Below are 15,434 nucleotides of genomic sequence, written 5' to 3' on the forward strand. Positions count from 1 at the left end.
ATAGTTTAAATTAAATATTTATTAAGTTTGAAAAAATGAGAGAGAATAAGTTTAATTAAAAAATATTATAAAATTAAAATATTACTAGAATTTAATTTTTGTAATATTATTTTTATTTTATAATTTGAAAAAATTAAATTATTTTTTATTTTTTATTTAAAAATTTGTGAAAGTTTTAATAATTAATTTGAAATTATTTATGTTTGAATGATGTTTAGAAAGTAAATAAGATGAGATGAGATAAGATAAAAAATATTTCTAAACATAGTGTATTTTGTTTTTCCTCCACGCCTCTTTAAATTAACATATATCCATGCATGCAACTCATTTGTATAGGAGTTTTGCTACTTATCAAAAAAAAAAAAAATTATAAGAGTTTTGCTACCCATCCTCAACACGCATCATACATTATATTTTTCTTATTTTTCTTATTTTTTTTCTTTTTTTCTTTTTAAATTAATTGAATTATTTTATTTATTATCTATACAGTACATATTTATTAAGAGATAAATAAATAAATAAAAAATAAAATTATGATGATAAGTAGAATTGTTCTTTGTATAGATATCATATCTCATAATCTTCAATTGAGAATGCATAGCTTTTCTGTTTCTTTCGCACTTCTCTTCCTCCTTGTTTTTGACCTTTAGGTGTAAATATCTTCTTTTAAGATTTAAGAAGATTTAATATAACCACATCTAACCTTCAAAGAATAAAAATATTAGTTTGGTTTTTCCTTTTTCAAAGCAATTAAACATTCATAATACACCAAATGTGGTTATATTAAATGGCATTTTGAGCCTCAATTCTCCTCCAAATGGCGCAAGTACTTCTATTGAATTTAGTTTGAATTTTATGGTTAATAATTATTATTAATTTCTGTTGTGGGTTAAGTTTTTTTATTAATTTATCTACATTAATACATACATATACCGAGAAAGTTTACTTCCATAAACGAAATTCAAAAATTTTACTTTTATGAGGCAGACCGATCAAAATTGAGTAGGTGGAAAGATAAACAAGTAAAATATGCATGCATTGCATGCAATCACTTCCGTATGGTATTAATATTGGAAGATTCCAATTCTAATCCAACTTCGCTAATTCGGAGTGGTGGCTCCTTCTCCTGCGCGCTAATCTCTCTCTCTCTCTCTCTCTCTCTCTCTCTCTCTCTCTCTCTCTCTCTCTCTCTCTCTCTCTCTCTCTCTCTCTCTCTATAAATACATGCATGTCATTATATATATCATCTCAGAGATGCATGCAATAATTGTAAGCATAAGATAGAGAAAACAAAAGGCAAAAATGGAAGACATCCTGCTTTATTCGATCCTCTCACTTCTCACCTCTCTCGTTCTCTTAGCTCTCAAGCATTACTTTCAAACAAGAAGGCTAGACAAAAACCTCCCACCCAGCCCACCTAATTCTCTGCCTATCTTTGGTCATCTCCATCTCCTTAAGAAACCCCTCCACCGTACACTTTACAGCCTCTCACAGAAATACGGCCAAGTTTTGTCTCTTCGCTTTGGTTCTCGTCTCGTGGTTGTAGTCTCGTCCCCATCTGCAGTCGAGGAATGTTTCACCAAGAACGACATCGTCTTAGCCAACCGCCCTGCCATGCTCGCAGGCAAGCACCTCGGCTACAACTACACCACCGTCACAACAGCCTCCTATGGCGATCACTGGCGCAATCTCCGCCGCATAAGCTCCCTCGAGGTACTCTCGACCCATCGTCTCAACATGTTCTCCGGCATACGAAGGGATGAGATCAAGCACTTGCTTCGAAAACTATCACATAACTCGTGCAAAGATTTCGCCAAGGTGGAGCTGAAATCATTGTTCTCGGAGCTCACCTTTAACATCGTAATGAGAATGGTGGCGGGGAAGAGGTATTACGGGTACGGGAAGGACGTGAAGGACGAGGAAGAAGCGAGGCAGTTTAGGGAGATAATGAAAGAGGTAACCAGTAATGGAGGGGCGTCGAATCCTGGAGAATTTGTGCCCTTGCTGCGATGGATCGATCGTGGGGGTTTCGAGAAGAGACTGAAGAGACTCGCCAACAGGACGGATGCGTTCTTGCAGGGCCTTATCGATGAGAAGAGGCGCGAGGAGGAGCAGGGAAACACTATGATTGACCATTTGCTGTCTCTGCAGAAATCACAGCCTGAATATTACAGTGACCAGATTATCAAGGGGCTTATACTGGTAAGTGCAATGCATCCCTGTTTCCAACTTCTTTTGTATTTCTGGCATTTTGAGCATTAATGATTTTTTGCGGCGGTGAAAGTAGACGTAAATGGCCAAAAAAGGACAGAAAAATAAATAGAAAATAAGGCTTCGATGCGAAATAAAATGTTACGAAGTGTTATTATATATTTGTTTTTAAAACATTACTTAAATATAAATTTTTTTTTAATATTTAATTTTTTCATCTAATATTTTTTTAATTATTATAATTTTTTCAAACTCGTAAAAAAAATAATATAAAAATTTTTAATTCTAAAATAAAATTAATATTTAAATAATTTTTTAATCTTATTATATTTTTATTCAAACACAAAATACTTTTTTATTTTGAATTTTAAAATTCTTATCTAATCATTATCCAACGGTCCTAAAAACTACTCAAACAAAAAATAATATAATTTTTACAAACTTTAAAATAAAAATAATATTAAAAAATTATATCAAAACAACTTTTTAATTTTATATATTCACTTTAACAAACTTCAATACAATAAAAAAAAATACTTTATTCAATTTTTTCTCTATATTTTAGCAAAATCTAACAAAAAAAATTATTTACACAAATTATTTCACTATTAATCATAAAATTTTAAAATATTTTAAACATCTAAATTTACCCTTGAGATAATATTAGAACTTTCAATCGTATTAAAAAGTTAAAAATAGATTATTAATTTATTTTTACATGTGATCAATCGTATGATTATAATTAAAATGGTTATGAAACTGAATTTTCTTACTTCATGAGTACTTATTTTTAGCTCTCGTTTTGGTTTATTTTCTATTCCCTTTATAATTTATATCTTGTGATCATTGTTTTAACCAATCGAATGACTAATACCAAACAGGTCTTATTACTTGCGGGGACTGATACGTCATCGGTGACGTTAGAATGGGCAATGTCCAATTTGCTTAATCATCCCGACGCATTGAAAAATGCTAAAGCTGAAATGGATGGTCAAATTGGACAAGAAAAGTTGATTGATGAATCAAATGTCTCTCAATTATGCTTCCTTCAAAATATAATCTCGGAGACTTTCCGATTGTACCCTCCTGCACCATTACTATTACCCCACATGTCCTCCCAAGATTGTACTATTGAAGGATACGATGTGCCGAGAAATACAATAGTACTTATCAATGCATGGGCCATACATAGAGACCCGAATGTATGGGACAATGCAACCGATTTCAAGCCTGAGAGATTCGAAAGTGGCAAAGATGATGCGCACAAACTGATGCCATTTGGATTGGGGAGGAGGACTTGTCCTGGGGCGGGTCTTGCCAAGCGCACGGTGAGCTTGACTTTGGGATCATTGATTCAATGCTTTGAGTGGAAGAGGATCAACGAGGAAGAGATTGACATGACTGAGGGTGATGGGGTCACCATGCCCAAAGCTGTGGCACTGGAGGCCATGTGTAAAGCTCGCCCCATCATGAATAAGCTTCTCTCTACATCTGAATTTGTGGATGTTAGTTGATTTTGAACATTCTCATGATCTCGACTTACTGGATTATATATATACGCAACTGGATCTCTTATAAAAATATATATATATAGATATGAATATATTCTCAATATTTTGTGTATTTTCTCAACTTCTACTGGGTATTAAGTTGTATCGATAATAAATTGTAACTTCTATTGCGTAATAAAAGAATGGATTTGATTGAAGTAATTTTCTTTTTCTCTTTGTGTTTGTGTGGGTAATAGGGTTATATCACAACAATATATATATATATATATATATATATGGCAGTTTGCCGTCGTCCCATAAACGCCGACAACACTCACATAAGAGTAGTATAATGTCATTAAAAGAGCATTGAATTTGTCCCTTCTATAATGTTACCACCTAGATTTTTCTAAAGAATTTCCTAACCGTCTAGAAGCCTCTTAGTCCTTTGTAATCTTGTAGAATTGTGTAGAGTCATCTAGAATGGGCGTTATAGTCAATTCTAGAGTAGTGTTCTAGAAAGGGCTTTATAGACAATTCTAGAGTAGTGATCTAGAAAGTTATTTACCCTTGGATTGGTGACAAGTGTCACAATCCTAACCATTCTTTATACCAAGAGTTCCCTATAAATAGAGGGGCTCTCATTTGTATAAATCACCAAGCAATAAGAGAAACAAGTTCTCTAGAGCATCTCTCTCTATCTTCTCTATCTAGTTTGTTCTCTATTGTCTTGAGTCCTTTAGAAGGCTTACTTAGGAGCTTTGTGGGAGAGAAAGCCTCCTAAGGCCGCACGGGTCGAGTGAAGAAATTCTAAATCCGTGACAGTTGGTATCAGAGCTATCTAGGTTAGGATGGCGGATCCAAGTGAGATCACCATGGAGGTCCAGGAGACAAGAAAGAGTAAGAGATCGAAAGACTCAAGCTCATCTATGGAGTCTCGTCTCGATGGCATCGAGAGGGCCATGGCCAAGATATTGGCCAAGATCGAGGAATGGGATTAGTCTCACAGGGAGGTGAGCACCCTCGACAACACGGTGACCAGGATGGAGGTGGCGGTAGCGGATGTCAGGGACCGACTTGACATCGTGGAGCAAGGTTTGGAGGAGCTAGGATTGGAGGGACAATCCGAATCGCTCAAGGAGTCCATTCTGAGCACCATCCACCCTACCATCGAGGCACAACGTGTTGAGAATGTTACTTTCCAAGACCGGGTCTTGGGGGAGCTAACAAAACTCCAAGGACAAATGGAGGAATACAGCGTCGGTCTGGAGGAGACCAAGGCGGATTGGGCTATATGCAAGCGTGCAGTGGCCAATGGGGGCGCCGTCGGAGCTGGAATGATGGCGACACCAAGGGTGGATACCCCCAAACCAAAAGAGTTCGATGGCAAGCGGGATGCCAAAGAACTAGACAACTATATGTAGCACATGGAGCGCTACTTCGAAGCTTTGAACATGCAAGACGAGCATGTCAAGGTACGTACTGCCTCCCTCTACCTTACTAATCTTGCTGGTACTTGGTGGCGTCGTAAGCATAATGAGATAGAGAAAGGTACTTGTACTATTAATTCTTGGGAAGAGTTCAAGCGTGGACTCAAGAGGCAATTCTATCCCGAAAATGCGGCCATTAATGCGCAGAAGAGGATGAAGGAGTTGAAGCACACCTCTTCCATCCGCAACTATGTTGAGGAATTTTCTGCCCTCATGCTTCAAATCACAAACATGAGTGAAGAAGATCTCCTCTTCAACTTCATCGATGGTCTCAAGTCTTGGGTGGCTCAAGAACTCAAGCGTCGTGGGGTCAACGACATCTCCACCGCCCTGACCGTGGCTGAAACCTTAGAAGAATTTAAGTATCATAAGAGTGACAACTCTTCAAAACCCAAGTCTTCAAAGGATAATCACTCTAAGGGTGGGGGAGCGAAAGGGTTCAAGCCCCCACAGTACAAAGACCGAAGAGACAAGCCTTCAACATCAAAGGAGGGCAAGAGGGACTACTCTCAAGACAAGAAGCCAAAAGATGCTTGCTTCCTATGTAACGGACCACATTGGACTAGAGATTGTCCCAAGAGGAAGGCCCTCAACGCTATGTTGGAGAAGGAGGAAGTTCAAGAGAAGTCGCACCTGGGGTGTCTACAACTTCTCAACTCCCTTAAGGCAAGCATAAAGCCAACCACTAAGGATGGATCTTTGATGTTTGTAGAGGTGCTAGTCAATGGGAAGAAGAGTCACGCCATGGTCGACTCAGGAGCTTCTTATAACTTCATTAAGAAGGAAGAGGTGACACGGCTAGGGATTCCTCTTAAGAAGGGTCAAGGATGGTTGAAGACCGTGAATTCTGAGGCCAAACCCCTTGATGGCGTAGCTCACGGGGTGGAGCTATAACTTGGCACGTGGAAAGGTACGGTGGATTTCTCGGTCGCTCCTATGGATGACTTCAACATCATATTGGGGATGGAATTCTTGAGACAATTCAATATAGTGTCTCTTCCCCACTACAACTCGGTGTGTATCTTGGAGGGCGGTCCATGCATGATACCCACCGTGTCCAAGCCAAACACCACCCAACTTCTATCCGCCATGCAATTCAAGAAAGGATGGAAGAAGGGAGAGGTGTCTTACTTGGCCTCCATGGAGGAGGATGAAGTGAAGATTTCCTCCCCTCCACCCAAGGAGATCCAAAAGGTCCTCAGGGACTATGAGGATGTCATGCCTCCAGAGTTGCCCAAGCAACTACCACCTAGGAGAGAGGTGGACCATCAGATCGAGATGGAACCCGGCGCCAAACCACAGCCCAAAGCACCTTATCGCATGTCACCTCCAGAACTTGAAGAACTAAGGAGGCAACTTAAGGAGCTACTTGATGCCGGATTCATCCAACCCTCCAAGGCACCATATGGGGCACCTGTATTGTTCCAAAGGAAACATGATGGGTCGTTGCGGCTGTGCATCGACTACCGAGCTCTAAATAAGGTAACCATCAAAAATAAATACCCAATTCTTTTAATTGCTGATTTGTTCGATCAACTAGGCCATGAAAAGTACTTCTCCAAGCTTGATCTAAGATCGGGATATTATCAAGTGAGGATTGCGGAAGGGGATGAAGCAAAAACAACTTGTGTAACTCGCTATGGGGCATACGAGTTCCTAGTGATGCCATTTGGCCTCACAAATGCTCCAGCCACCTTCTGTACGCTCATGAACAAGATCTTCCATCCTTATCTTGATCAATTCGTGGTAGTCTATCTAGATGATATCGTCATCTATAGTTCTACTCTTGAGGAACATGTGGAGCATTTAAGGGTTGTTTTCCATGTCTTAAGGGAAAACCAACTCTATGTCAAGAAGGAGAAGTGCTCATTTGCTCTAAATGAAGTCCATTTCCTTGGCCATAAAATCCAAAGTGGAAAACTCAGCATAGAAGAAGGGAAAGTTGAAGCCATCAGGAAGTGGGATCCTCCCACTAAGGTTACCGAGCTTCGATCCTTCCTTGGGCTTGTCAACTATTACAGGAGATTTATAAAGGGATACTCCACAAGAGCATCCCCCCTCACCGACTTGCTCAAGAAGAACAAGGCCTGGGAGTGGTCCTCAAGGTGTCAGGAAGCCTTTGACGATCTGAAGACAGCCATCATGGAGGAACCGGTCATGGCCTTACCAGATTGTACCAAGCCTTTTGAGGTACAATCAGATGCATCAGATTTTGCCATAGGGGGAGTTCTCATGCAAGAGGGACATCCCATTGCATATGAGAGTCGCAAACTCAATGAGACTGAAAGGAGATACACCGTGCAAGAGAAGGAGATGACAGCCATCATCCATTGCCTCAGAGTTTGGCGACACTATTTGCTTGGCTCCCGTTTTGTGGTCAAGACAGATAATATTGCCACTAGTTACTTCCAGAGTCAGAAGAAACTAAGCCCAAAGCAAGCTAGGTGGCAAGACTTCTTGGCAGAATTTGACTTTGTTTTGGAGTACAAACCCGGCAAGGCCAACCTTGTTGCTGATGCACTGAGTAGGAAGGGTGAACTCTCTGCAATCACTCAAGCTCAAGGGGAGCTACTTGATGTGATCCGTGAAGGCATGGAGCATGATTCCTTAGCCAAGAACTTGGTAAACATGGTTAAGGAAGGCAAAACCAAAAGATTCTGGGTAGAGGACGGTCTTCTCTACACCATAAGGCGGCGAATCTATGTTCCAAAGTGGGGAAACCTACGGAGAAACCTTATCAAGGAGTCCCACGATTCCTTGTGGGCTGGACATCCGGGCCAACGACGTACTCGAGCTTTGCTGGAAGCTTCCTACTATTGGCCTCAATTGAGAGATGAGGTGGAACTTTACGTGAAGACTTGTCTTGTGTGTCAACAAGACAAGGTGGAGAATCAAAGTCCTGCAGGATTACTAGAACCACTACCCATTCCTTCTCACCCATGGGAAAGTGTGAGCATGGATTTTATAGTGGCTCTACCTAAATCCGAGGGTTGCGGTACCCTCATTGTGGTGGTGGATCGATTCTCTAAGTATGCCACCTTCATCGCGGCTCCTAAGGATTGCTCAGCTGAAGAAACTGCAAAGTTATTCTTCAAACATATGGTGAAGTATTGGGGCTTACCACGGAGCATTATTAGTGATCGAGACCCTCGCTTCACAGGAAAGTTCTGGTTAGGACTATTCAAGCTTATGGGGTCTGCCCTACATTTCTCTACTAGCTTCCACCCTCAAACAGATGGGCAAACTGAGAGGGTGAATGCCTTGTTAGAGTTATACTTGAGGCACTTTGTAAGTGCCAACCAATCCGATTGGGCCAAGTTATTGGATGTCGTTCAATTCTCCTATAATTTACAAAGGAGCGAGTCCACAAACAAAAACTCATTTGAGATTGTAATGGGACAGCAGCCACTTACTCCCCAGTCATTGGAGACAAGCTATGCGGGGAATTGTCCAACAGCTTTCAAGGTTGCTAAGTCTTGGAACGAACAATTGGATGTGACCCGTTCCTACTTAGACAAAGCAACCAAGAAGATGAAGAAGTGGACTGATCAAAAGATGAGGCACGCGGAATATCGTATAGGCGACTTGGTGTTAGTAAAGATCTTGTCGAGCCAACACAAGTTCACGAGAAAGCTACACAATGGGCTTGTACGACGTTATGAGGGACCATTCCTAATCATCAAGAAAATAGGGAAGGTCTCCTACAAGCTAGACTTACCCTCCAAGTTCAAACTTCATCCAGTCTTCCATGTCAGCTGCTTGAAACCTTACCATGGTGATGAAGAGGAGCCAACACGAGGAGAGTCCAAGCGTGCACCATTGGGCATAACTACCACTTTCGACAAGGAAGTAGAAGAAATCTTGGCGGACCGTGTCATCAGGCGAAAGAGTCATATGCCACGCCAAGAATACTTGATCAAGTGGCAATTTGAAGATCACATCCAAAGGTTCCATTAAGACACCGCGTCAAAGACGTCGCGAAGCTTGGTGGGGGAGAATGTCACCACCTAGATTTTTCTAGAGAATTTTCTAACCTTCTAGAAGCCTCCTAGTCCTTTGTAATCTTGTGGAATTGTGTAGAGTCATCTAGAAGGGGCGTTATAGTCAATTCTAGAGTAGTGTTCTAGAAAGGGCTTTATAGACAATTCTAGAGTAGTGATCTAGAAAGTTCTTTACCCTTGGATTGGTGACAAGTGTCACAATCCTAACCATTCTTTGTACCAAGAGTTTCCTATAAATAGAGGGGCTCTCATTTGTATAAATCACCAAGCAATAAGAGAAACAAGTTCTCTAGAGCATCTCTCTCTATCTTCTCTCTCTAGTTTGTTCTCTATTGTCTTGAGTCCTTTAGAAGACTTACTTAGGAGCTTTGTGGGAGAGAAAGCCTCCTAAGGCCGCACGGGTCGAGTGAAGAAATTCTAAGTCCGTGACAATAAACAGGGGCTGAAGACATAGTCCCCTCGTAAGGTCTTCCCCCTCCCTTATGGAAGTTAACTATGTTGTCGACCCTACTTTAGTCTACATTCAACTGACCATTAAATGTTGTGGAAAATGTTCCCTCTCGAAAAGGACAAAAAAAAGTCACAATTTTCTTTTCTCGCTTTTCATTTTGTATTAAATGTTTAATACAAAATATCATAACGCATAGTCTAAAAAATTAATATAAGCAAGACAACCCACCATTAATGGATAACTCTCCTTGTTATAATAGTAATCACATTAAGCTCACGTACATTTGAATTGATTCAACTCTTTTTGTTATGACTGCATCAAGTAGTTACTTAAGAGTTCCATTTACTTCATTGAAATGAAAAGAACTCAATGCATCAATTGATTCTCACAGTCTTTCCAATATTTTCCACGTAAAATTCCAAATGTCTGGATCTACAATGATATTAATGTATGGTACTCGACCCTTTCCAAGAAGAATCGACCATTTAATATTTCTTTAAATCCATGCAAGATCTTCAAGTTAGTTATTAGGTGCACAGCTAATAACTATATATATAAAAAAAAAAAAGAGATCAAAAAGAAGAGAATCTTAAAGTATCAAGACACGTGAAATCTTGTCCCTTTTTTATTTGTCTATGTATAGACACGCGTGTCACAGAAGTATAGAACTCAAAAGAAATGAGGTGTTGGATTTGGATGAATAGAAGTTTGCAGAACAAGACCAATCAATGTGTTTCTACGGGATGAAAAGTCTATAGAACTACCGTGTCTTGCTCTTGTTGTAAGAGTGCACAGCGAAATTCTTCAAGCACAATTTTTTGAGCTATTCCAAAAATTTATCTAGCTTGACCAAGTAATTTAGCAAAAGTGTTTTCACTTAATAGTGAAGTGTAGTACGTAAAATAAATTAAAATAACACTGTACAAACCGTTGCTCTTTGGAGTCCCACATCGGTGCAAAGTGAAGAATAGGCAAGGCTCGTGGTCTATAAAAAGGAAGTTTAGCCTCATGGTTAAGTACATCAATTGAAAGCTTATCTAGTAACTTTTGATTTTAGTTAAATTTTTCTGTTAGCCTTTTTGTAAAAGGGGAAGAGGTGTAAGTTAAACTTTTGCTAGTGCGAAAGTTTTGTGGGTGTGTTTGGAATGAGGAAAAAAATTGTGTGATTATAATAATTTTTCACATAGTAAATTTTCTTCTTTGAGTCTGGTGATTTTTTTCCTATTTAAGAGTTTCTACGTAAATATCTTGTATAATTATTATTTCTCTATTTTTCTTATTATTCCTGTAAATGGTAGATCTTAGGGGGCTAAATTTGAAAGGTTCAAATTTTCAACAATTGGTACTAGAGCCACTAGGTTCTTTTTGTGAGGTGAAGTTTTAGTATGGTAGGTTGGATACATACAGTCTAAAAGATTAGAAATTTTAAGCGTGTCTATTGTGACTCTCCAATCTTTCTTGAGAACTTACTTAGTGAGGTACTATTTATTTATATAGTAAATTCATCAAAACGATGTTAGGAAATAGGGTTTCAAATCCTATCAGATTTGAGGTGGAGAAATTTGACGAGTGAATCAATTTTAGCTTGTGGCGAGTACAAGTCAATTATGTCTTGATTCAATTAGGATTGCACAAGACTTTGAAGGGTAGACCATGTGACGCCCCCAAATTTCCGTTTAGGATTAGACGGACATTTAAAGCGTCGAGATATGCAACACAAGATTACCTGCCCCCGTTCATGACATATAAGATGCAATGTTCCTAACATGCATCTAACATTATGCAATATTCGCAGCGGATAAATTTTTCTTTAGCAATACTATGCACCAAATTGAAAATATCCCAAATGCTTAAAACACACTTCATATATAAAGACCCATTGAACAACTAAGATCATAACACTAGTCCAAAATGTTTATGATCCAAAAAGTACTGGAGATGCAACTCCATCGTACAAGTAGTAATTTACGTTAACTACTATATTAACATTGACGTCGCATCGTCGCTCAGTCAACTGTGTCTAGTTGGTCAGCTCCTGATTCTCCTTCAGGTCCTGTAACAAGATCTACCATTCGGGAGGAATGGTAGTTGGGACTACCACAGTGAGATTTGATTACAAATCTCAGTAAGTTAACAACAACGTCCACACAGACTAATGATGCATAGATGACAGTAAAAGCATAAATGTATAATCAAATTCATAAGTAATTAAAGCATAACTTGACGTACAACATAGCATAATTGACATAACTTAAATTGAAACGTGAACTGAACTTGACTTGACATGAACTTGATCTGAAACTTGTCTTAACATAAACTTGTTCTTAAACTTGACTTAACATGAAAAATACATACTCTACAGTTGTTGTGGCCCCATGTACATAGCATAATTGACATAACTTAAATTGAAACGTAAACTGAACTTGACTTGACATGAACTTGATCTGAAACTTGACTTATCATGAACTTGTTCTAAAACTTGACTTAACATGAAAAATACATACTCCACAGTTGTTGTGGCCCCATGTATTCTACGTGTAAATACATACTCCACAGTTGTTGTGACCCCATATATTTTACACATCACAATGCAGTTAAATACATACTCCACAGTTGTTGTGGCCCCATGTATTCTACACGTCACAATGCAGTTAAATACATACTCCACAGTTGTTGTGGTCCCATGTATTCTACGCGTCACAATGCAGTTAAATACATACTCCACAGTTGTTGTGGCTCCATGTATTCTACGTGTTACAATTGTTGTGTCTCACGTAGTGTATGCGTCACAATTGTTGTGACCCCATACTTCGTGTGCCACAGTTGTTGTGGACCCCATGAAACTGAATGTAACTCAAGATGAAACGTGACTGGAATACGAAAGGACTGAAGCCCTGACGTAACATAACGTGACTTGAACATAACTTGAAATACATGACCAACTTGAGATAGAAACATTTCGTAACATGGCATAACATATAATAGACAACATATTTAACATGACATACTTGCAACGGTGAATATTACATGACTTGAAATACATGTAATAGATGGCATACTTAGCATGATGTACTTGTAATGTACAGCAATACATGACAAAATATATTATTTAACAGATAAAAACTGATGACAGAATAAATTCTGTATAACAGACAATTATGTGATGACTTGGCATGGCATGACATATATGATAACACACATACATACACTGTAGTTTCTTTACTTAGCACACATACACAGTAGATTGCTAGTAAGTTAAAAGCTAACTTACCTCGATCTCCGCATTTCTTATAAAACCTCAAGCGCGATCACGAGGAACTGTAATTAGTGATTCTAAAAGTTAGCACTAAATCACTAATAATTTGAAATATGTAAAATACTAACTTAAAGAGTAAAATTTTCATTTTACTCTCTACATGTAGGAAAATGACCGTTTTATCCATAACTTAAGGATTTTGCATACTAACTCCAAAAGTCACCAAAATTTACATGCCTTATGTAAATTTTATCCTCAACTCAAATATCAATTTAGAAAAATTTAAAACTAATCACAACTATTAAAACTCCATAGGGCCGAAATTCTCATATGCTATTTCCATTGATTTTTGTTTCTAACTTGTTTTGATTAACCTTTTGATCTATGACTTATAAAGATGTGATCTTCAAACCAAACCATCACATGGTTTAAAAAGATGTCATAAAACATATATAAGTTTCTAATTCAAGATTACATAGTTAAACATTAACCAAAACATAAATTGAGCCAATAATATCCACACTTTGGCTTATCCGAATATCTCTTTGCATAAAATTTCATATTTTTGAAACTAATATCAAATATCTTCAAAATAATAATATAATATATATATATAAGATGCTTAGGATCCTCCAATAAAATTATCAAAGTCATTGGAATAGGTTTAGACCACCAAAGAGTTAAACTTTCTTAAAACAGAAACTGTTTTTCTTCTTCCAGTTTCCAAGTTTCTAAATCTAAGAAAATATTTCATCAAAACCTTTAATCATGCAAAAATCCTCAACCAATAATCATATACACATGTTAACAATACTCCATAATAATTTCAGACCAATATCTATCCATTAGCTTGGTCAAAAACTCCAAACTATAACATATTCTCTAGTTTATCTCCTAGAATGACCTTTCTATAGTTTACACAATATTTGACTAACCAAATGATTTTCAAATGAGACAAATAAGATATCCACGTAAACTAGATTAAAAAAGGAACAACTTATATGAAGGAGATTTTATGATAAAACACTTACAAAAGTTTTGAAATGGGTGTGCAAAAGAACTCCTAAAAGCTGTCTGAGAGAGAGTGTTTGATATTCTTTTAATGAAAAGTGTAAATGAAGATAATTTCGTGGGGGAGGAGGTGGCTGGAGATACTTATGGATGAGATATGGAAGAGATGATGCTGGAGTGAGAGTTGAGTGTAGGTCTCTCTTACCTAGAGTGAAAGTTAAGTGTAGGACTCTCTTACCCGATAATATCTACAAAAATCACCTCAAGATATTTTTTACCCAATAATATCCACGAAATTAGCTTAATATATTTTTATCCAATAATATCCACAAAATTAATTTAAGATATTTTTATCCAATAATATCCACAATTTTGAACTGACGTTTCGTCCGAAAATATGAAAAAGTGTTATTGCGCCATAAGACCTTAAATGACCGTTTGATGGCACAAACCATAATATATTTTGACACTTCTAACTATCTCCAATAATCAAAACACACTTCTGATATCATAGAAAATAATAACACTAACTATGTAGTTAGACTAAAACCTATATGATTAATAGATTCGTGAAAACTTATAGAATCTTCGCGAGGTTCCTAAAGTCAATAGAAATTTCACAATTAAATTTCTACGGACTGTTACAGACCAACCCCTAAAGTCAGCAATTATACTAGAGATTGGTGAAACGGCTAATACAAGTAGTAGATTCGGCAAGTGGCTCCAAGTCAGTAAATGGAGATACTGGAAATGATGCCAACATTGTGTCTCTCTCCATGGAAGACTTTGATCTTTAGAAAGGGACATGTACGTCCTCATGGCATGCCGTTAATTCCCAAAATTTGTTATGATAGAGGATGTACTAATGTTAGCGGATCTACAAGTTTATATACAGGCATTGGTTTTGCATTGATGTAGGGTGTGTGGTGGAAATTTATGTTGATGGCTGATGAATTTCCAGGAAAGCTAAACGTGGAAGTTACACCATAATTTTCAATAAGGTTGTTTCCAACATGGGCCGAAATGAAATACTTGGAATTGATTTATTCTAAGTGGGTAGGTTTTTATGGTGAAGTATAATAGTGGAAACTATGAAGATCTTCATTACTGTGAAGTATGGCTGTGGGATAAGTTAAAGTCGCAAGGTGGAGATTGTTGAGTGTTGCTCTTTGGAGTCTCACATTGGTGGAAAGTGAAGAAGAGGCAAGGCTCATGGTCTATAAAAAGGATGTTTAGCCTCATGGTTAAGTACACCAGTTGAAAATTTATCTAGTAACTTTTGACTTTAGTTAAATTCCTCTACTGACCTTTTTGTAAAAGGGAAAAAAGTGTAAAGTTAAAGTTTTGCTAGTGAGAAAGCTTTGTAGGTGTGTTTGAGGTGAGAAGAAAAATTATGTGATTGCAATAATTTTTCACATAGTAAATTTTCTTCTCTATATTTGATGGCTTTTCTCATATTTAGGAGTTTCCACGTAAATATTTTGTGTTATTATTATTTATCTATTTTTCTTGTTATTCTTACAA

The 15,434-nt window shown here is 37.7% G+C and overlaps 1 protein-coding gene across 1 annotated transcript; it reads left to right on the forward strand.

Annotated features, from left to right (window-relative positions):
- The first annotated feature begins 1,230 nt into the window (after positions 1 to 1,230).
- On the forward strand, positions 1,231 to 3,923 carry LOC122309883 (cytochrome P450 81E8-like). The gene is made up of 2 exons (XM_043123640.1): positions 1,231 to 2,202; positions 3,093 to 3,923. Exons 1-2 carry the CDS (start codon positions 1,303 to 1,305, stop codon positions 3,723 to 3,725), a joined length of 1,533 nt encoding a protein of 510 aa, XP_042979574.1. The 5' UTR covers positions 1,231 to 1,302; the 3' UTR covers positions 3,726 to 3,923.
- Positions 3,924 to 15,434: the final 11,511 nt, after the last annotated feature.

The sequence above is a fragment of the Carya illinoinensis genome, chromosome 5 (assembly GCF_018687715.1).
Source record: "Carya illinoinensis cultivar Pawnee chromosome 5, C.illinoinensisPawnee_v1, whole genome shotgun sequence".
NCBI classification, from domain to species: domain Eukaryota; kingdom Viridiplantae; phylum Streptophyta; class Magnoliopsida; order Fagales; family Juglandaceae; genus Carya; species Carya illinoinensis.